Source organism: Clavelina lepadiformis, chromosome 5 (genome assembly GCF_947623445.1).
Source record: "Clavelina lepadiformis chromosome 5, kaClaLepa1.1, whole genome shotgun sequence".
In the NCBI taxonomy this organism is placed as follows: domain Eukaryota; kingdom Metazoa; phylum Chordata; class Ascidiacea; order Aplousobranchia; family Clavelinidae; genus Clavelina; species Clavelina lepadiformis.
The window spans coordinates 21,944,858-21,968,147 of NC_135244.1; the positions used below are offsets into that span (position 1 = coordinate 21,944,858).

Consider the following 23,290-nt stretch of genomic DNA (forward strand, 5'->3'; position numbering starts at 1 on the left):
GATCATAACATTCTTGATTCGGCAACAAAAATAACGTTTTACCGGGATAGAGAAGAAATGTTAATGCAATTTTTCTCTCAAGAAGATAATTTTGTGTACTGTAATAACATCGAAGGACTTCTTTCATTTATGGGTCTACTTGAATATAAACCAGAAGAATGGAGGTTATTCATTGACAGCTCCAAAAAAAGTTTGAAATGTGTGCTACTTCACAACGGAAATAAGTTTGCCTGCGTTCCAATTGGCCACTCAGTTGTTTTAAAGGAACACTACCAAAGTGTGAAGATGGTCCTGAAGAAACTTTCTTATACTGAGCATAACTAGAAGATATGCGTTGATTTGAAAATGGTCAACTTTCTCTTAGGACAACAAGGCGGCTACACCAAGTATCCTTGCTTTATTTGTTACTGGGATAGTCGGGCATCTGATCAACACTGGATTAAAAAGGAATGGCCCATACGTGAACAGCTTGTGCAAGGAGATAAAAACATTGTAAATGAACCTTTGGTCAGTCGTGATCGGATCATTTTACCCCCATTGCACATCAAATTGGGTTTGATGAAACAATTTGTCAAGGCCTTAGATAAAAATGGTGCTTGTTTTGATTACCTGTGCAAAGTATTTCCTGGTCTTAGTATTGAAAAGCTGAAAGCAGGAATTTTTGATGGGCCACAAATACGGAAATTAATTAAAGATCAAGTTTTTCCATCACATATGACTGAAGTTGAGAAGGCAGCCTGGCACTCTTTCGTTGCAGTTGTAAAAGGATTTCTTGGAAACAAAAAAGCAAGCAACTATGTGGATCTCGTAGAAGTGATGCTTACGAAGTTTCAAGGTCTTGGATCAAGGATGAGCATAAAAGTTCACTATCTATTCAGTCACTTGGATCGCTTCCCAGAAAACCTCGGAAATATGAGTGAGGAACAAGGTGAAAGGTTTCACCAAGATATAAAATTAATGGAAGAAAGATATCAAGGTAGATGGGATACTCACATGATGGCAGATTACTGCTGGTGCCTAATGCGAAGCTCTCCACAACAAGACTACAGTCGAAAGTCCTACAAGAGGTCTTTCCTGCAGATGACTTCAATCTAATTTAAGTAAATAATTAGAAAGCATCTAAGAACTTCACTAATGCACATCCTGAGATGGATATATTTCTTTGTAAAGTGTTTTGCTTTGAATACTCCGTGGTAAATGAAAAAAAAATTGATTGCTTGTTCATTTCATCTGTTTTTACAAATTGTCGTATTTCTTGTGTAGGCATAGGCATACTTGGTTTGTTATTACCAAATTACTGCTGGTTATTGTTCACTTCAAGCAAGTTTTAATGTAGTATTGGAACCTTAGTCTCACAAATTGCAATACGTTAGGAGAATCTGATGAAAATACGAATAAATGGGGCATTTTTTGTGTTGAATATATGGAAAAAAATAGATTTATGCAGCACTTCTTCAGAATTTAGCTAATCTCATTGTCTCTTTAGCTTTTGCTCATTCGTGTTAGTGCAGACAGACTTACTACAACATTTAATATAGGCTGTTCCTTAACCTTCGTCAGACTGCATATTTTTACACCGCTAACAGGCGGCATGGGTACAATTGTACCCACGTACATTTTCCATTGAAATTTACAAGTTAGTTATATTTTTTGTACGGTATGCCGTATTTATTGGTCAGAGCGTTTAAATACTGTGCTCTAGGGAAGTATAGCACGTGTTGCTGCACCAGTTCTCTCTCCATTCCCCTTTTATTTTTATCATCCTTTCTGCCCCTGCGATCAGCTATCGTTTGTTATCTCCCTTCGTTATCTTCGTTATCCTTCGTTCGTTATCTCCCTTCGTCTCTTGCCTTAGATAAGACAAGGCACGTGCAGTATTAGAGTTTTTGATTATATTTGAGTAGGACTAGTAGGAATTGGTAAGTTTTCTGCCGGAATTGGTTAGGTGTAAACTGTAGATTGAAAATTGGTTGTACTGTAGGCTATAAGTTTTGGAAGGTTGGTGAAGAAATCATGAGTGATGGTGATGCTGAATCTAGCATTTACGATAATCGAAGAACACGACGATTGAGGTCAGTATCATTTTGTGTCCAGCTTATAGCCTACTTTTGTAGTACCGGTATTTCACAAAGAAACATTATACACATTTATTTACTTTTTTGCTGCCTTTCAGATATACGGCAAATGAAATAAGGCTTATGATTGAAGAATCTGATTCTGAATATGAGGAAGGCGCATATGTTGCATCTGACGATGAAAACTACATACCAGAAGCAGATGATGGCATTGAAGAAGCGTCCGACTACCAACCGCATGATGATGAGAAACCGCTTCCTTCGAGCTGCAGTGGAAATGGTTCTAGGACGGCCCATTGCGACACCGCCAGAAGGGGCAGAAGCTAACCCCAAAGAACCCCATGGAAATCGAGGAGCTACACCGATTGTTGGCAGTTGCTATGTCTGCAGAGATCAGAAACGAAAACGACGTAAAACCAGGAAAGGCTGCGTGGCTTGCGTTCAGCCTGTGTGCGACGAACACTCCATAACAAAAACAAAGTGTATTACTTGTGACACTGACTAAACCCATCTCGACTAAGTTTTCTTTCATATTTCTGTGTCAAATAAATCATTTCTGTACTCTGTTTCATTCAACATTCAAAAAATTGTCTTTGTGTTATGTATACTTGCATTATTTAGATACACAATGTGCAAGGGTACAATTGTACCCATACCGCCTGTTAAGGGTGTAAAAACAACTCGACCCTAAATCTCGGTAACGTGCAAAGATTTTTTGCCGACATTTAGTCTGCATAATCTAACACAGAAATGTAGAGATGTCAGGAAGTTTCAGGTCTCTCGGGTTTCTAGAAAAAAGACTGTCGTATTTTAAAATTGGAATGGGTACAATTGTACCCATGCAGCCGGACGAAGGTTAAGATAAAATGCAACTACTGTAGCTTCAAATTTAAAAGTTACCAAAAATATCGAAATTCGCTAATATTTTAAAAACTAGAGCCAATTTGCAAAAACTAATGGCATTTTCGAGCTCAGCGCCCCTGATATACTCTAAAATCGTTCTTACCTTCCATGCCAAAATTTTTTTGTTGGCCAGTGTAATAATTTATTTGGTTCTGTTTATCAGAACAAACTTTTGCGCTTCCTATCTAACGAACAGCCAAAATTCCTTGACAAAGGAAGACTTTTAAGCATTCGTAATTGCAAATTTGGCACATTTTGAATCAAACAGCGATTGTCAGTTGTACATCAGCAATAGAAGCTTAACAATTTTATATTTGACCATTTTCATATCGCCACTAGTTGGGGCAAAAACGCCATAGAAGCAAAAGTCGTCAGCGAATGGCATAGAATCAATTTTGCAGCTTGTTGTGAAAACCAGGAAATCGTGATTAAAAACACAGTGAATTTTTAATCTGATCTGCACTTGGTCAACACCAAGTGGTCAACTGTGTCATATTGTGCAATGCAGTTCTGTATTCAACGCAACGTGATTATCCATAAAGCTGCTGTGTTACATGGTTATCAAGTTCTTTTATTTTTTCTTGCCGCGAGTGGCGTTTTCATCTATTTTGTTATTGCTTGGATCACTTTTTGTTACAATTATACGGCACAGTAGTCGATGGTTAATGCGGCAGCACTTTTGCAGGGATTGATCGACCAACACGCATAAGAAAATAAAACTGTATAGAACCCCTACCTTAAGAATTGAATGACTAGATAAACGGTGCCATAAAGCAAAGCAATCAACGCCAATTAACTAGGGAATGTAACGAATTCAGTAAAACAAAGAAATTAAAGGGAATTGTCCAATGTTATGGTGTTGACATGGTGTCAACCGCCACATTTCTGACCTCTTTTTGAATTCCAATTTTTGCCAATTCCTCTTTCAATCACAAACCTAGTATTACCAATAACTACAGTATTGTTCGTTATTATAATACAATTTCAATTTATATTTAATTCAGTTAAAACTTTGTTATTATGACATCTTATATTGTGATTGTGCGATTGTGTAAACAATTGATTGTGATTTAATACAAGGGATCTTTATTATAAGGCTTGTATGTCGTAATTTAACTTCAGTTTAATATAAACACTTTGTCACGTCGTATCTTTTGGCGGGAAACTTGCTTTTAACATGAACAAGGCGCCAAATATATTGATTGTAGGGAATTTAAATTTAGAGATTAGTTTAAAGAAGGAAACTTTGACTTGAAATCTTTTACTCGGCAGTTGTCGTAATTATTTACCTGTAATTATACTCTAATTTAAGCAAGTCTATGTTTCAAGCAAGCTTGCGTGTGTGAGGAAAATAACAAAAACAACAAGTATGACTGAGGTGAGTACAATCGTCATCTTTGATTCAGTTTTCCCAAACAAGTGCAAAATTAACAGCTATTGGAATGTTCCGATTGTTGCTATCAGTACATTTATACCTTGCAGTTGCGATTTGCACTTTTAAGCATAATGATTTTGATTCAAGCAATAACTACAATAGGTCAATGGCTATAAATGGTGCTGCGCTATTGTGACAAGCAAATAGGCTATGCAAAATTTCTGCCAAGGTTTCTTTGTAATAAATAACGGACAACTCGCTGCTATGTGGGATCTTGCAAGCAATTGGCACTTATAAAAGCTACAGGAAAACAGAATAACTGAACCGTTTCTTATTGTTGTGTTGAGCATCATCGCTAGAGAATTTCGGCAGCTATTCCAAAATATCACCCCCAAAGTTCATGCTAGAACTAAACTTAGCTGTAAAATCTGGTCAATTTAACAAGTGTAGCCAGACAAATATTTATTTACTTAAATCATTTTTCATTCACTTAATTGCTGTATAACAGTTGACATGTTCATAATAGGCCTCTTTGTATAGTTTTAGCATTTACCACTCATCTGTACAATGTTATGTCAACTATGTTTGTATTTTCATGTAACCACTTTCGTTGTAATTTTCTATAAGAACACAACAAGAGAAGAACTTGTAGTTACGATACTTGTTTTTCTTTCATTTTGACACCTTTCACGAGTCAGATCTATTTTGCCGTGAATTTAAGAATTTTTGCTTTCTCTTCTTAAGCTTATATGTTGACCTTTTATAATTTTAGGAATTTGTTTCGGCATTTAACCAAAATGAATTGGTTACACACGGTAAGATAAAAACTTGCGCATATGCGTACGGCACAAAACCCATTTTCTGTAGTTGAACAGCATATTCAACAATTTTTGCTATTTTAATATTTTCTCATAGTCTTGGATTGATTATGATAGCATCCGACTTTGACAAATTGACCTAAAATACTTTCCTTCGCCAAGAGACTTCTTTTGCTTGTCATTTTTCCTACCTGCACTTTTCAGAGCTCATTATATATGAATGTGGCACGCCATAAAACTATGTTTGTGTTAGGCTATGGGTATAAATTTGTGTTAAATGTAATTGCATAACTTTACGCATATGAGCGAAAGCATAACTTGATCAATCGTGTGCTACAGCAAATCATGTTTGCGTTAGAAGATGATTCGGGACATGGCATCATTTGTTTTTCTCAACCCTGCATGTTCACACTAAAATCTATGAAAGCACTCATTTGTGCAAAACTGCAAATATGATCCTATCAGTTAACAGCATATTGCGTACCCTTTACTGAATATCGTTGTTTGAAAGGTGATTGAACATGTCACCTCGTTTCTAATTTTCAGACGTTAAGCAATTTTGAATCGGTCTCGCAGTATATTTTTTAAAACGTTATGTGCTTCCTTAGAATTATGTCACTAATTGATGCAATGATTGTGTTATAGGCGTCGTCATCTGCTGAAGCTGAAAACCCGATAGCTCTTTTCAATGCAGATGAAATCTTCTGCAACTCTATCGATTATATCCTTGGAAGAGGAGTTTATGGACTGGTTCTTCTGGGTTTTCATCCTCGATCTAGAAACAGATTAGCCATCAAATGTCTATTGCCTGAAAAGTCCGGAAAAGCTACTGATGTTGCTCGATCTAGGTCGGTTGAACACAGGCAATGTATACAATATGCCGAATTAGTCACCGATGTGAAAGCCAAAGCATAACACGTGTAGTATTGCAAAATAAGCTTTCAATTTTTTAAAAACCTGGTTGAAGCCGAAATTTCGTTTTTCAACTTTTAAAAACCAGGCTCCTGAAAGCCCTTTAAGAAAAACGTTTGTTGTGTATTTGTGATTTGGTACGCTTAGACGTTTGATGGTGCGTTTTCAATACGAGTACAGTATGAAGTTGACCTCGCATATGATGCATAATTGGCATAATCACTTCATATCGGACGAGTATTCTGATTCGGATGATTTCCTATTTTTTTTTTAATGCATTCAACTTTCCTGGGAACGGATCCGATTTCAAATACAGTCGACTCCGCTTAATTCGGACACTTTGGTTCCGATCACTTTTGTCCGAATTAAGCGGAGAAACGGCTTTGTCCGAATTAAGCAGAAAATCAATTGTTCATTTCATGGTCATGCGTAAAGGCAAAAAACGCATTTAAAATACTGTACTGTTGCGTAATAAATGAATTGCAGCTGCGCTATACTGCAGTAACTGGCACTGATCGCATAAAACGTCTTCGTTTACTTTAGTGAGCAATTTCACTTTTTGTGCTAAACTTTTCTGTACAATTTTGTCCTACAAGATGGACGCAATTGTACCGAAGTAAAAGCGATTATGAAGTTGGCATGGCCTTATATGAGTTCATTGTCGATTGTTACTGCATGGATCGTCATTGTTTCACCATAATCACTCATAATGCAATTGCATCTTGTCTTAAAACGAACGAAGTACTGTTTATTGTGTCATACTCATAACCTAACGATGGAATTGCGAACCTCTGTCCGAATTAAGCGGAGAATTGTCCGAATTAACAGGAATTTTTTACGTTCAATTTTTACTTTTGTTCCGTCCTGAGCATTTTGGCCGAATAAAGTGGTTGTCCGGGTTATCCGGTGTCCGAATTAAGCGGATTCGACTGTATAACAGATAACTTTTACGTTACCTTTTAGACAATGTAAAATGCCTAATGTATTACAGGTCCATTAATTTTGCAGATAAATTGATTGTTGACAATTGATAGTACGAAATGTATGTGATGTCATAAATAAAATTGAAGCTTGCTTTTTTTCATTCATTTTTCACTTTTTGAAAGGATGTCTCTTTTTTATATATTAATATTCATTAATGTTGTGTAGCATTCACCTTACCATGTTTTTAACACATTGGGCAAAACACACTTAAAACCAGTGTTTTTATAATTAAGCTCGCTGAAAACCTGTTTTAAAAACTTTGATTGTTTAGTAACTCTAAGTGCTAAGTGATTATTTAGTACTCTAAGCTCACCACGTGCACTGGTGAAAGCCTTTATTTTGTATTCCTGCAGCTTAATGAAAGAGCTCCAGGTCTTTAATTTAGTTAAGAACAAGCACGTGGTGCACATTCAAGGATTGCTTGACTGGGAAGGATGTTTCTTCGGAATAGTCATGGAGCACATGCCAGGAGGATCACTTCAAGATTTGTTCTTTCATCCTGTTCTTGGCCGGATTCCACCTCCTCTTCTCTTGCGGATTGGTTATGACTAGGGCCCGCAAAAGTCAATAAAGTCAAAAATTTTTTAGGACCTCGTCAGACCACGAATCAAAGAATAAAGTTGTTTTCAGCACCTAGGGGATTGTTTCTAAGAAGTTAATAGGTCAAAATAAAGCCAAAATTTACAATAAAGTCAAAATTTTCAATAAAGTCAAAATTTGTCAAATTATGGCTTTTGACAAAGTTTTTGTGTTTCTTGAGAGTAATTTTTGTAAAAATCCTCTTGGAAGCATTGTAAATCAGGAACTGCGACACAATTAAACCATATTAACCGATAAAAGCAGGAAATAAGTCACAATGCCCACTTGGATCAGTAGTAACTTTTATCGCAGATTGTCCATTGTTTATTCATTGTTACGTAATTAAGTAATCCTTATGCCGCGTGAAGGGGTTACATTACTTCTTCCCTGTTTAATTTGCTGTTTATTTGAATTTACCATGCGGAGAAAATCGAGGCAAAGTTCCCTTTTCACAAGGACAAAATAATACAAGCTATACCTAAATCTATCGCCAAAAAAAGGACGCATTTTTTATAATCCATAAAACACCTTGACTTTTCGACAAAATATTACGTTTGGGTCTGAAATTGACAGAATATTATGTTTGGGTAACTGGAGGAAGAACTGTGGCCTCTACAAAAAATACGATTACGTCATGCAGTGTTATGCTTCGCTGATTCGATAGACGAGAATTCTATGTTTTAAACAATTTTATATTACATTAATTGATATATTTATCACAATATAGACAGAATTTAAGCAACTAACAGCATAATCACGCCGTTTGAGGAATGAGAACTCATATCATCGAAGCAGAAGTAGGCCGAAAACAAGTTATAAACCATCAATAGTCCTCGTTCATACTCCAACAAAGGCCGCCTGTGTACGCTGTCTTTATGACAGATGTGTTTGTTGTGTAATACTTCACCTAAGTAATACACAAACGAACAAAATTTGGTGCTTTGATAACTTCGAAATTGTTGAGTTAGTTGCACATTGAGAGAGAAAAAATATTACCAGCTATTTATGAAGTTTTGATGACCAAGTTTCAACAGCAAGATCAGCCAACTACGAACGCTATTCAACGAGGAAGCTCTCAGGAAATTCTATCTCCAATATTAGCAACCAGACTAATTTGGAAACAACAGAACTAATGGCATTGATACCTGGTTGATATGATGAAGTTTTTATTGCATAACCAACGTGTTATACATCTCCAAGAGCATGAGCAAACTATTGTATATATTTTACGCATCAAGAAACAAAGTCCACTGGAGATCGCAACCAACTACACCTTACTACTGTGAACAAAGTTTGCTACAACCGCGGAACGACAGATGCAGACGTGATCACTCATTTTTTTAACCTTCAACACGCAAGGCGAATGCGAAACTTCTGTAAACTTGTATGTCTTATGTTTTGTTTTCAAGTGAGATGGTGTATCTATATTTGTTATATTTACCGAGCTCTGTCATTGTACTGTACCAAATTGTTGTTTTAATAACTGTGATAAATATTATTACCACAGAATTTTTTTGTTGAGTTAAGCTTTCAATTTCATTTCACGCAAGTTTTACTCTGAAAAAGGTGGCTATGTGACGGTTACGTCACGAGTCATGAGTTGTTTTTCGAAATGCTTGAATTTTATTTTGAGATCTTGCAATTCAATTGTTGACCGGACTTAAATTCCCCTTAATGATGTTCAGATAAATTAGCCTACCTCGATTGAACTGGTGTGTCACATATATATACCGATGTAATGTTTACAATTTTTCCTTTTACCGTTCTCACATGTTACTAAGCGCAATGTAACATTCAGTAAACTTTGCCCGAAGGTGAAAACCTTTCTGTCTTATAATAAATAAAATGGGAAATTTTAATTTAGTAATATATATAGACAGAAATTAAACAAACAGCATTATCAAACTGTTCAAGAAATGACATTCAAGTCAGAAGAACATCAATATATCGATTTTCAACCGTTCTCATTCTCGCTTTAATTTGTAATATTATAAGTCGGGCAAGTTTTTGCAACTTTTGCAACTTTTTTTTACAGCTTCCGGCAGCTTCCTAAATACTCAGAATCTATGTAGTATGATGTTTAAAGCTGTTTGTAGGAATTTTATATTGCAACTTTTTGCAATTTTTTTCTATTTTTCATGCAACTTTTTACTGCAACTTTTATCAAGTATTGCGCAAAATGTAAAGGAGTGATTTAAAAAACATGCTATAAATGCAACATGCAAGCATGCATAACTATTTATGCATAATGTGCAATTGCATATGCATATGTATGCATTTGCATGCATAACATGCAAACGTTCGCCATTTCTCCCCAGACAATGTGTGGAAATATTTGTCACTGTATGTAAATAGATCGCTTGATTAAATCATTGTCGTTTAAATATGAGGTCCTTTCCGATTTCACTTACGCCCAGGCGAGACCACCAAAAATTACATTTTCACTGAGTCACCTTTTTCAGGCTATTGATTTTGTTAAAGTCGCCAACACTGAGTTTTGCTACAATGCCTTGGATCAAGTTTGTAGACCTAGGGGGTTTGGGGTGTGGTATTTGACTTGTTTTGGGAGGAGACGTGTGGGTTATCGCTTTGCTGATTGGCTTTTTGCGGAAAATTCGGTCTCGCCAGGTCGTCCATAAAATGGGAAAGTACCAAATTAGACGTAAGCCAAATGCTGTCCTGTAGATTTCCAACCTAAAGAACATAAAAATGTATGCATGATCGATTGAATAGCGGAGAAAGAAACGAAACAGGCAGACATCCTGCAAATCTTAAACTGTTTGGTTATACAACGGAACCTTTCGAGTATCTCATATACCCTAATAATTTTAAAAAACTTGTGCATAAATGCAACTTTTTACTGCAATTTTTGTTAAAATTAAGTGCAACTTTCTCACGATTTTAGGGCAACAAAACTTGCCCTAATTATAAGCATCGGGTTGGTGTTTGTTGTTGAGTTTGAAATGTCTTTAGAAGTTTAGTTTAGATGTATCATATGTGCAGTTTGTACGATGTTTCATGGTAGCGAGCTGAAAGCACCCGCAAGTACCAGGGTTATCCTTTGCATGAACTGAAGCACCGGCAAGCAAAGGGCACTGCATGCTTTTTATATGCTTTTGCATTTTTGACGATCCTAATATAAAGTAAAGGTTGTTTTTTAGTTAAGTAAGTTGTTATATTGCGCACTAGGCTTACAATTGCTAGCAGACTGACGTATTTTTCAACGCACTTCACTACAAACAAGAAACAGAGATACTTGCGTTAAATAATATTTTTCAGCGATCGAAATGTGTCAACACACAATTCAAACTAAGGAAAGATTCAAAGAGCTCCTACATAATTGTGCAGTGATCAACACTTTAGCAATTCTCAACGTTTATTTGCCATGTTTAAGTCACAAATGTTTCTAAGTGTTGTCAATTCTTTCATAATTGTAAATTGATTAAAGCTCGTCGCGGCCATGAATGTACTCAAAATGCGATCATAGATCTAATTATTCTAATAGCTTCTAGTAATATAGCTGCATCGATTGTTTGACGTCAGCTACAAAACCGGTGTCGTGCCGCATTTGTTCAGAACATTGTGAGATAGATATATCGCATGTCTCTGTGATTTCCGCCAAAAAAACTTGCAGATTACCGTCGGTTTGAGAGAAAACTTGCAAGGTGAAAAACTTAACTTGCAAACAAGAAAACAAAACATGCAGGGAAGGTAAATCTTAAATCAGAAAATTTACACTTGATTAATATACTTGCGTATATAGTTTCCTTGTCCTTATATCTGTATATGCTTTCCTTGTCCGCCATTACTTTTACCATTTCGCAAAGCGAAGTAATGCATAGATTTTGTACAGAACTTACTGTAACGAATATTTCAAATTGCGATTACAGTAAAAGAAAATATTTATCATAAAACTTGGACAGATATGAAAGCAGCTCTTGGACTAAAGCAACACTACGCGGACAATCTCTCTGCTATTTCGCCAACATTGTGACGGTGGCGGTGATGAAAAGATTCATTGCCTTAAACAAGGAACAAATATCTTGGGCGAATCGCTGGTTAGGGTTGTTCTAAAATACTTTAACATGGTTTTCGAAGAGAGTCTTACAATGAGTTTCAGAGGTGCTATTTAATTCTGCGTGACAAGTCCTTCGTATTTTTAAGTCTATTACATACGAAGCTGTATCTGATGCGGCCTCCAGTCAAACAGGGTAAAATTAAGATTTCTATGATTCTGTTGACGAAAACATTTAAATACCAGGCTAGACCAATCAGAGAATTGTATGGTTGTTCTTGTTTTCAATTCTGGGAATTACCCTACCAGTTGGAGTGCATGAATGTCCAAAGTTCCAAACGTCCTAGTTCGCGTGCAAACTTAGGCTAAAAATTGCCATGAAAGTAGCTAAAATTGGGTTTTTGAGTCAAAAAATCTGGTGTAGATTTTGCGCCACTATTACAATCTATCACTATTAGTCAATCATCTTTTACTACAGGAATATTAAGAAAGTCTGACCAACGCGCTCACTAGATCCGTCGAAATGAGTTTTCCGACAGCAAGTTTTCATTGATGCGATATGTACTTGAACCATGTTTGAAGACCATCCAGCTATGTGACGTCACATTATCAGCTCCCGGCGTAGCTTTTTGAAAATGGTTTTGCCAATAAATTGTTAACGAAAAAATATTAAGAAATTTGACTTATATTTTATAAGTAAGAAATTATCAGTGTTGTAGTTCGAAAATAAATTTCATTAGCATTCACATATCTATGAAGTGTCTGCAACTTGATTTTCATGAAAATACTTTGACAAAGGACAAAATTTTATCTGCAAATGATTAGCTTTATACATTAATGTATTTCCCTGCAGCTATATTGGTTTGAGCAAGTTCTTGGTAATTTGTACCTTCATAACCTCATTTTATATCAATAATTTAATTACTTCTCGAACTACTTGTTATTTCTGTAGTTCAAAAGGTTTTTTCAGGGATAACAGAACTTCTACTTAAGTAAATTATGTGATTACTTTGACCACCACTGGTCATTGTTTTAAAAACATTCTCAACATATTGTAGTGTTGGACTTGTGGCGGCTTGGCTCGCTTTTGTAAAATCCTTACGTCTTTCGTAGAAATGTGTTTTCCAGAACAATTGGAGTTTTTAAACTTTCAGTCCCGCCACATCATTCTTATGAAAGAGTTTTCCAGCTAGTAAATGGAGTTTAAAACTTGCCTTTTCAGAACACTGCAAACTACCGTTGGTATATTTGAAAACTTGCTACGAATAACTTCGTGTGAAAGCTCCTTATTTAGTACGTTACCAGGTCGCTTCCAAGTAACTGTTTCCAACTTAACCAAATTTAATTTGCATTGCAAACACACCGATTTTCACGTTCACACGCTTTGAAATGTTCATGCCTTTTTTGTCATATATTTCCGCCACATCGCAGCACGTTTTATAAGCTTGAACTTTTGTGTGAGACTCCCTCAGAGCCTCAGAACCTCAGTCACAGACGCGAAGTTATAGACATATGTAATACCGTACTACTGTAGTTGTGGTGATTGAATCAGTAGACATCGTGTAAACAGTCACATGACTTGTGTTCTCGGTTATTTGTAATATTGAGAAAGTGTACAGCACCTACAATAAAAGCCTTTTCTGGCAAACGGTATTTGTTATAATATAATACGAACGTTCGGCTATCAGAAAGGTTAGAGAATTCTAACCGCACGCAACAATAGAGTCAGATACTAATGTAGTAGGTTAACTAAGTCAATAACGTAACGTAAGCTAAGACCGATAAACTCTGCATCTGTATCTGCATCTGTCGGCATCAACCTCTACATCCTAAAACGACCCCAACCTCTACATTTCTGGTGACAACCCGACGTTCTACTGACAACCCGACGCTTCGACGTTCTAATAAACCACCGACGTTCTAGTGATCACTGACGATCTTGTGTCAAAAACGACGCGTTTCAATTCTCACACTCTCGCAATTCGCACAGCCGTTCTTCACTGGTAAGTGGATTTTTCACTTTTTATACAACTACTTGCAACCATAGCTTGTAAATGCATGCTCATCGGCTTGTACCTTATTAAATTAGCTTAAGCTATTCTTATTGTGCTGCATTGTGCTGCAGTTTGAAATAAAAGTTTCTTGTTGTAAAGTATTTTTTGGTTAAATTGTGAACAATTTTTGCGGTGCGCCGCCTAAAACATTTTCTATCGGTTTTGATAAATGTCACAACCTGTGCCGACACAACGAAAAGTTACTTCGGTGCCTGGCAAAGCTAAGACAGAATACCACATGAGCACACGATCAACCGACCGTTCCAACGAGTCAATTAATAATACAACTATGTCGAACGAAAACGGGGAGGGATCTGCAAATACTCCCGATAATGGCATTGCTGGTCCGTCTGGTCTGGGTACTAGTAACCAATTACCAACAAACGCGCAACCACAGAACAATACTTTACGAAACGATTTGTTTTCACACGTTAAACTTCCTACCTTTTGGAAATTTAATCCCGAAGCGTGGATTTCTCACCTTGAACATAAATTTTCTCTTTATCAAGTCACTTCTCAAACTAATCGTTACTTGTTGGCGGTAGAGGCAATTCCTGCGAAAGACCTCGCGCTCCTTCGGTTACCTTCGGCGTCAGCACAGAACTGCTACGACATATTGATCAATGAAATCTTGAGAAACTTTGATAAACGTGAGGACCATTTAGATTTTTTGTTGGCGGACCTGACGCTGCACGATCAGTCCCCGAAACATTTAATGCGCGAATTAATGAGCGCAGTAGGTCAAGAGAATCTTACTCCGCCAGTCGTCAAACTAATTCGTGCTAAATTCCTTAAAGCGTTACCACCAGACGTCGCAATTGCGTTAGCCAGCGTGGAACATCACGATCTCCAGAACCTTGCAAGCAGAGCCCACGAAATCTTGCTGCTTAAACAACCAAAAACTTCTTCGCACAACCTTTCCCTTGCCATCACTGATACGGATGACATTGACTACCCAATGCAACCGCAAATACAGCAAATTCAATTGTCTAAACCACCGCGCTATACACGATCTAACGCTAACAACGAATCTAAGAGTTCCGGGCAAAGAAATACGAATTTCACAAATCAAAATACGCCAAACCAACGCAATTCATTTAACTCAGCATGGCAACAACGATCACCACGCACAAACAATGGACAGTTTCACAAATCATACAGCAACAACGGGTTTAATCGAGATAATCGCCGACAAAATGGTTCTTTTGCAAACCAACGCAAATATAATTTTTTACATTCATCCCCCACATTTCAGAAACCAGACTACCAACGTAGCAATTACCCTTGCGCGTCTGATGCTTCTAATGGCTTATGTTATTACCACGCCCGCTTCGGTAGGGATGCGCGCCGCTGTCACCCAAGTTGTAGCATGTGGGAGAACCAATCCCGCCCAACAAAAAACGCGTGGCGATCGACGCAACATTAACCCCGTCAGTCCCGTCGATCGCATCATCAATAAAAAGAGGCTGCCCCTTGTTAACTGTATATGATCACGCCAATAGTATTCACTTTTATGTAGATAGCGCGGCAGCAACTTCTCTTTTGTCCGCTAGTTTAGCTGACGTATCAAACCGCAAACCGCAAACACCGCTTTTCGCTGCTAACAGCACGCCAATTACTACGTATGGCACTACACAACTTAATGTTTCCCTTCATCCTCGTTTTTCTTATCCCTTTGAATTTGTGCTTGCGGACACACCTTTTTGCATATTGGGGCTGGATTTCCTCACTGAATACAACTTTGTTTTGGATCTTAAAGCCAAGCATCTGATAGATGTACCGAACCAACAGCAATATACGTTAGAGCCTGTTGAAAGTGATCCTGTTCGCATATCCATTCTCAGCCAGATAGATCCTGTTGCAGACCTTTTACATCAATTTCTAGACTTGCAAAAACCCATGTCAGCTGTTAAACCAGTGAAGCATTCCATCGTTCACCACATCCATACCACAGGTTCTCCTGTACGTGCACGTCCACGTCGATATAGCCCAGAAACAATGCAGATCTTGAAGAAAGAAATTGACAGCTTGCTGGAGCGAGAAATTATCCGCTACAGTGATTCTCCTTATGGAAGTCCGGCCTTGCTCGTTCCTAAAGGCTCTTCTGGCAATAAATATCGTCTTGTCGTTGATTATAAATTAGTCAACAAACAAACAATCGACAGCTGTTACCCTCTTCCGTTCTTACATAGTTTTTCCGAGGTTTTGTATGGTAAAACTGTCTTCTCTAAATGCGATCTCCAAAACGCCTTTCATCAAATAAAAGTGGCTCCAGAAGATGTCCATAAAACGGCGTTTGTTTTCCCCCTAGGACAATTCGAATACACAAGACTCCCATTCGGTTTGTCCGGCGCCCCACGGACCTTTTCCAGACTAATAGGGGAAGTAGTACGTCCCCTTCAGCACCTTGGAATCTTTGCTTACCTCGATGATATCATCATTGGAAGTAGTAACCTATCAGAACATCTTGAACACCTTAAGTTGCTTTTTCAACGACTTGAGGAATTTGGCTTAACGCTCAATTTAGACAAAAGTGAATTCAACCGCGAGTCTCTTGACTACCTTGGCCATCACATAAATTCTGAGGGTATACGACCAACTCAAGAAAAAGTGCAGGCCATTCTTGATTACCCACAGCCACAAACCTGCAAACAGCTGAAACGTTACTTGGGAATTTATTGCTATTATTTTCGCTTTCTGAAGCATTGTTCCACAACCTTACAACCGCTTTACAAGCTAGTTCCGAACAGTCGCAGCAAACGCGCGGCCCCTTTAACATGGAATGTCGAAGCCGAATGCGCCTTCGCCAGCAGCAAACAAGCTATTGCAAATGCTAGCACTTTAGCGTTTCCGAAACTCCATGCTCCAACTTATCTAACAGTTGACGCTTCGTTGACCGGTATTGGAGCGACATTAGAGCAATTGCAAGGAAATCAACTTGTTCCTTTGGCCTTCTTTTCAAGACAGCTGAACGCTACTCAACGTAAATACAGTTGCTTTGACCGAGAGCTGTTGGCCGCTTACAAGTCAATACGTCATTTCCGCTACTTCTTGACAGGCCGACAATTCACTTTGCGTACAGACCATCTCCCTCTGGTTTCAAGTCTCAGTAAGCTCTCCGAACATTACTCTCCAAGACAGTTCCGGCAATTGTTGTTTGTTTCAGAATATACAACAACCATTGAGCACATCAAAGGCTCTGCCAATGTTGTGGCGGACCTCTTGTCAAGGTCTCAACCTTCGGCACCCAACATTAATACTCTTTCGGACGTTCCGCCTCCTTTAGAGTATGAGAAAATAGCACAAGCTCAAGCCAATGATCCTGCTATTCAAAGACTACGCACCGCAACAACATCACTCAAACTCCAGGACTGCAAGCTGCCCAATAAGGACCTTACCATCCTTTGTGACGTGTCCACTGACACAGAGCGTGTTCTAGTTCCTTCCTCCTTCCAACGTCAAGTATTCCTGCACTTACATAATTTATCGCATCCTGGAAAAAAAGCCACAATTAAGCTCATCAAGGAAAGATTTATATGGATAGGGATGTGTAAACAAATCGCTACCTGGGTTCAACAATGCCCAAACTGCCAGGAAGGAAAAATTTTCCGCCACACTAAAACCGCACCGGGGAAATTTAAAATTCCCTACGGACGATTTTCTGATGTTGCAATTGACTTGATTGGACCACTACCAACCTCCCATGGTTACAAATACATCCTTACGTGTATCGACCGATATACGCGTTTCGTTCAAGCGATACCAATCCCTGATGCCACCACGGAAACCGTTGCTGCTTACTTTGTTAATCTCTGGTGTTCCTTGGTCGGTGTTCCAATCATCCTCACAAGTGATCGTGGACCATGTTTCATAAGTTCCGCTTGGGCAGAAATTATGCGCTCGCTTGGTATTCAACACAATCTGACTACAGCTTACCACCCCACTTCCAATGGAATTACAGAACGCGCAAATGCAGAGATCAAGCGCGCCATCAAGTGTTCAGACGAACCTGAACGTTGGTTTCACAAATTAGGTTTTATTGTCTTGGCTCTGCGTAATCGCTATCTCCAGGATTTGAAATGTACACCTGCTGAGTTAGCTTTTGGACACACCTTACGGCTCCCAGGTGGTTTCTTTTCTGATTCCAAGCTTGCCTCTGCAGTTCCTACATCCAGCTACCTCGGTGCCTACCGAGACTTCATCAACGACCTTCAGTTTACTCCAACGACCGCTCATACAAAATTCATGCAGTCCTACGTGCATCCGGATTTGAAACATTGTGACCGCGTTTATGTTAGATGCGATCATGTCAAACGTGCGTTAGAACGCCCTTATGTTGGTCCTTTTCCAGTATTGGAAAGATACGAAAAATATTTTGTAATATCCCGTCATGGCAAACCGGATCGCGTCTCACTCGACCGTCTCAAACCTAGCTATACAATTGATATTGATGCTCCCTCACCATCATCCTCCTCGCATCAACAAAATTTTTCTTTGCAGACTCGACACCCTGCTCCTCAGTCAGTCTCCGCTACTTCAGCGAAACAGCAAACGACACCACCTACTGTCACTGCTCCTGCTTCTATAAAACCGCCTGAAGTTGTAAAGACTTCTCGGACTGGTCGCAAAATCATTCCACCGAAACGGTTCTCTGACTAAACAACACAACATGTTCGTTTGTCTGCTGCTTACATGTTTCTTTTTGTTCACATCCGCCGCTCAGACGAATCTTCATCCGGATACACAGAAATTTCTGTTATGTCAGCGTTCGCATTCTCTCGGGTTATATACCTTTGATGACGACATACATTGTCAAACGCAGACACCCTTCTCCATACACAACTGCTCTGCTACCGTGTTTGCTCCAGATCTGCATCTCCAGAAGATTCCTGCAACAGTTTGCACTTCACAGATTACTTCCTGGAGCACTACTTACTTCTTTTTTGGGAGTTATCAAAAATCGGCCAACACCTTTGACGCACACCCACCGTACAACCCAGAATGTTCGTCGTGGAATAAAACCAACGTTTCATCACATGGACCGCTGATCCTGTCTAATCCTGCGGCGTACTCAACACGCAATGCAGTCCATTATAAGTTTGTCTGGCCGACTTCAGCTTCTGGAACAGTAACAAACGACTTCTTGTTTCACACTACAATTTACTACGATTACGTCACGGACACAATGACGTCGTCTCTTGGATCTCTTGCATCGTGCTCAATCGGGCGTGGATACTGCTTAACGGGCAATCGTATGTTTATATGGCGAGTACCTTCGCATATCAACTGCCCACCAACCAAGCCTCTCGGGACTCACAAGATGCTCCTCCATTACAACTCTACGTCCTTATATAGAGTTTCCTTACCTGATCTCGGGATCTCGGTACATCACTGGAGGAAATGCTCCTCTCGTGCGAAAAACTGCTATGGCAAACATATTCACTGCGACAACAACAACTTTATCTTTCGCTACCAACAATGTACAGAGCTCGACAGACTCGCTCTTTTTCGTCCTAACCGGCTAAGGCGTGCCCCTTTTCGAACGCCATACTCTCAATTCGAGCGACTTTTTGCAACCTTCGACACACAACAGGACGACCTTATTTCAGAAGTTCTCACTACCTTCAACGAAGAGAACAAGTTCCTACATTGCCAACTCACGAAGCTAATTGGCACACTCTACAAAGCAATTGGGAAGATCTTCCCTACTGAGATACTCACTACTACTCTTGGACATCAAACCATGGGTTCCAGCCTTGGAGATTTTATGTCCAGAGCAGCATGTCACTCTATCAACGGTACCGTCTTACCGTCACTTGCGTACCGAAACGCATTCAGCCAACGTCCTCTCATCAAATATCGCGATCAAAACGGCCACAGTCAATACGGCCAACTCATTTCAGACAACATTGTCCTACCGGGAGTGCACCTGCTGGAATCGTATCGACCAGCAAGAAGTTTTGTCTTCCGAGTTCTGGGACACACTGTCCTGTATCACAACTATACTTTATCGCACGAACATGTGCAGGTGCATCAACTCAACTTACCTTTGTCGCCTATACACGTCAACTACAAGGCACCCGACTACGAGAAAATTCTCAACGAGCTACCTGACTCTGACTCGTTTACTGATCTTCAATCGCTGCTCAGCTCTATGTCTGAAGCCAACCTTCTCAAGGAACAAATGCGACATGTCATGACAAGCCTTACTACTACTACTGATGAAACTATGATCAACGGATCCTACGTCGCAGACACATTCGCACACGCCGCGAAACAAACGCTACTCCTTGCTCTGTCGCAGATTACGAATCCATTTCTCTCAGCCCTTATATTCATCCTGCAACTCCTTGCCATGATGTGGGCCCTCTTCCATACCATCGGGTTTATCCGATCGTCTCCGCACCATTTGCAGTATGCCAGATCCCTTGTATCCCGTGTCCGCGCTTGGCGCCACCAACAGCAGGCGCCAGTTGCAAGACCACAACTACCACAACCGCTGCCCTTGCCTCGGCGTTCTCGTGATGAACCGTCTCCGTCCGGATCTGCTGATGACGCACCGCCCGCTTCATCTTCTCGTGATAATTTCGCGAGCACCCACACACTTTAAGTTTCACTATGTGTATCACCTTGCTTCAATACCGATAATGTCCTTTGCATGTACAATTTTGCCGTTTTCCCTTGTCGCCGCTTTCGATTTTGTAACCGTTTTGCTTCGTTGCATGCTTAGTAGCTTATTCTTGTGCTAGTATCGTTTTCACTTTTCCCGCCTTATTGCATGCTAACTATTCCTGTGCATGAGTTTAGCTGTTTCAACCCACCTCAATAGGGGGAGGTGCAGTTGCAAAAAAAAATTTACCCTCTACCCCTTTAGTTTCTCCACAGACTTTGCTGCCACTACCATTGCTGCCAAAACCACTTCAGTATGTCGACGGTATCTGATTCCTCCGCTGATGTTCAAATTGACGAAATCACTTCAGTTACTGAGATGATTCCCGACTCACCCGATTCACCGGTTCAACAATCATCTCCCGCGCCGTATGTGCCGATCGTCAGACCTGGGGAGCAAGGCGCTCCTGCCCCCATGCCCCAGAGCGCTGATCTAGCAGATATACAAGCTACGGTGTTACAACCAGTACATAGACTATTTCGGCCGTTTAAAACAACCGTTACAATGCCGACCCTTGCGGTTCCTGCGCCGCCCACCACTTCGGCTGAGGATCTACTACTTTGGTTCCAGCAGCTGGATGAACTGTTCCAGCTGGTTCCTGATTTTGAGTTTATGAGCAAAATCCTTACCATGGTAGCAGCCACACCTGCTTTCCACATGGCCCCCTTGATGAAGTATATATCCAACGGGGTTACGGACAAAACCCTGGAATACGAACAGTTCAAACAATTTTTGCATGCCCGGTTAATCTTGGAGATACCCTCCAACATGTAGCTATATTACCATCAGTTATTTTAAGCATATGTTACAGTTCATTCATTTGTATATAACTTCAGTTTTTTGTTTGTGCTTGCTCGCCATTGCCACCTTCAGTACGTTACATGTTAATTGTCATCTTTTTCCTTCCGTAGCGGGGGAGGAATGTGGCGGCTTGGCTCGCTTTTGTAAAATCCTTACGTCTTTCGTAGAAATGTGTTTTCCAGAACAATTGGAGTTTTTAAACTTTCAGTCCCGCCACATCATTCTTATGAAAGAGTTTTCCAGCTAGTAAATGGAGTTTAAAACTTGCCTTTTCAGAACACTGCAAACTACCGTTGGTATATTTGAAAACTTGCTACGAATAACTTCGTGTGAAAGCTCCTTATTTAGTACGTTACCAGGTCGCTTCCAAGTAACTGTTTCCAACTTAACCAAATTTAATTTGCATTGCAAACACACCGATTTTCACGTTCACACGCTTTGAAATGTTCATGCCTTTTTTGTCATATATTTCCGCCACATCGCAGCACGTTTTATAAGCTTGAACTTTTGTGTGAGACTCCCTCAGAGCCTCAGAACCTCAGTCACAGACGCGAAGTTATAGACATATGTAATACCGTACTACTGTAGTTGTGGTGATTGAATCAGTAGACATCGTGTAAACAGTCACATGACTTGTGTTCTCGGTTATTTGTAATATTGAGAAAGTGTACAGCACCTACAATAAAAGCCTTTTCTGGCAAACGGTATTTGTTATAATATAATACGAACGTTCGGCTATCAGAAAGGTTAGAGAATTCTAACCGCACGCAACAATAGAGTCAGATACTAATGTAGTAGGTTAACTAAGTCAATAACGTAACGTAAGCTAAGACCGATAAACTCTGCATCTGTATCTGCATCTGTCGGCATCAACCTCTACATCCTAAAACGACCCCAACCTCTACAGACTAATACCACATGAATGACATCCCGCAATTATATATGACATTGTTTATATTTGTAACCTATTTGCTGGGGAAAGAAAATGATCGTGCAAAACTGTAAAATGAATTGAATACAAATAAATTGCAAAACTATTACAAGTATTTAGAAAAAACGCATTCAACAAATGTGATGGCATTTCTATGTGCAGCAAAGAAGCAGTACTGATGAGAAAGCATTTTCAATACTAACATTACAATAACTCTGTATGTAAAGAAACACCAAAAATAAAAAGGTTCACTAAACAAAGTTTTTATGATGGTATCATCTACATTTAAAACAGGAATTAAGGCGTAAACTGAAAACATCAAACAAATTCCAAGGTAAAGTTTGACAGTCATTCAGCTTTGGAAGTAGTTGTAAGTAGTTTGGGATGGGTGCAAATTATTTTTGGTCTATTTCAATTGACTGCAGTAATATACCGACAACTTTGCTCTCTTTGGAGAATAATTTATCTAATTCATAAAATAGTGTGGTCACTTTTACTCTTATTTTTCTTTGGGGCAAAGCAAAGTCCTTGTGATATCAGATCACTCATTGCTCGGGTTGACACTCCAAAGTTGAATGTGGTGCGATTTATACTTATGACCTAATTGCTAAGAAAATGAATGTGAATAGCAGGAAAATGCATATGTTGTGAATACAGAATCATAAAGAAACTGGAAAATTTAATACATCAATTCAAAGACATTGAAATATGCAAAAATCAAACCAAAACGAGAAAAAAGTATTAAATTGATTCATAGTTTGTAATGTGACTTTTGCAAATGTTTAAAAATGAAACAAGATCTTTATGGAGCATAACATAACAATCATTGACATAAATGGCAAATCAACAAACTAGCTTTTTGTGGTGTAAGTAGTAATCTTAATGTTACTGTAACTTTAAATGTTAACAAATACCAAAACATTACCACATCTACACTTATAGTAGATCTGATTAACACCAAAACTAAAAACTTGAATAATTACACTCTCCATCAGTGTGTACTTTCATATAACGCTGCAAGTGGCTGTTTCGTGAAAATGACTTCAAACGAACATCGCATTGATAGCGAAATTTTGCGTTGATAAGAACGCTCTCCAGTGTGGATTTTCATTAGATGCAGCAAATTGTTGTTTTACAAAATCATTTGCAGTGAACATCACATTGATAAAAGCG

At 39.0% G+C, this 23,290-nt stretch overlaps 1 protein-coding gene and 2 long non-coding RNA genes across 4 annotated transcripts in view; all 3 read left to right on the forward strand.

Annotated features, from left to right (window-relative positions):
• The window catches only part of LOC143461049 (uncharacterized), a 38,771-nt gene that overhangs the window by 10,609 nt on the left and 4,872 nt on the right, over positions 1 to 23,290 (forward strand). The window lies entirely within an intron of this gene.
• On the forward strand, positions 1,552 to 2,402 carry LOC143458712 (uncharacterized). Its single transcript, XR_013117697.1, has 2 exons — positions 1,552 to 2,072; positions 2,174 to 2,402. It is a non-coding gene; the product is annotated as an uncharacterized LOC143458712 (long non-coding RNA).
• LOC143461048 (uncharacterized) lies at positions 12,738 to 22,087 on the forward strand. 2 transcript variants are annotated; one of them, XM_076958799.1, is made up of 2 exons: positions 12,738 to 13,664; positions 20,590 to 22,087. In XM_076958799.1, exon 2 carries the CDS (start codon positions 20,641 to 20,643, stop codon positions 21,157 to 21,159), a length of 519 nt encoding a protein of 172 aa, XP_076814914.1. In that variant the 5' UTR covers positions 12,738 to 13,664; positions 20,590 to 20,640; the 3' UTR covers positions 21,160 to 22,087. The 2 variants fall into 2 exon arrangements, with proteins under 2 accessions (XP_076814914.1, XP_076814915.1); XM_076958800.1 differs by having other exon boundaries at positions 20,601 to 22,087.

Excerpts from the sequence above, each read along its gene's own strand:
- LOC143461048 (XM_076958799.1), top strand. The coding sequence starts at position 20,641 with ATGTCGACGGTATCTGATTCCTCCGCTGATGTTCAAATTGACGAAATC.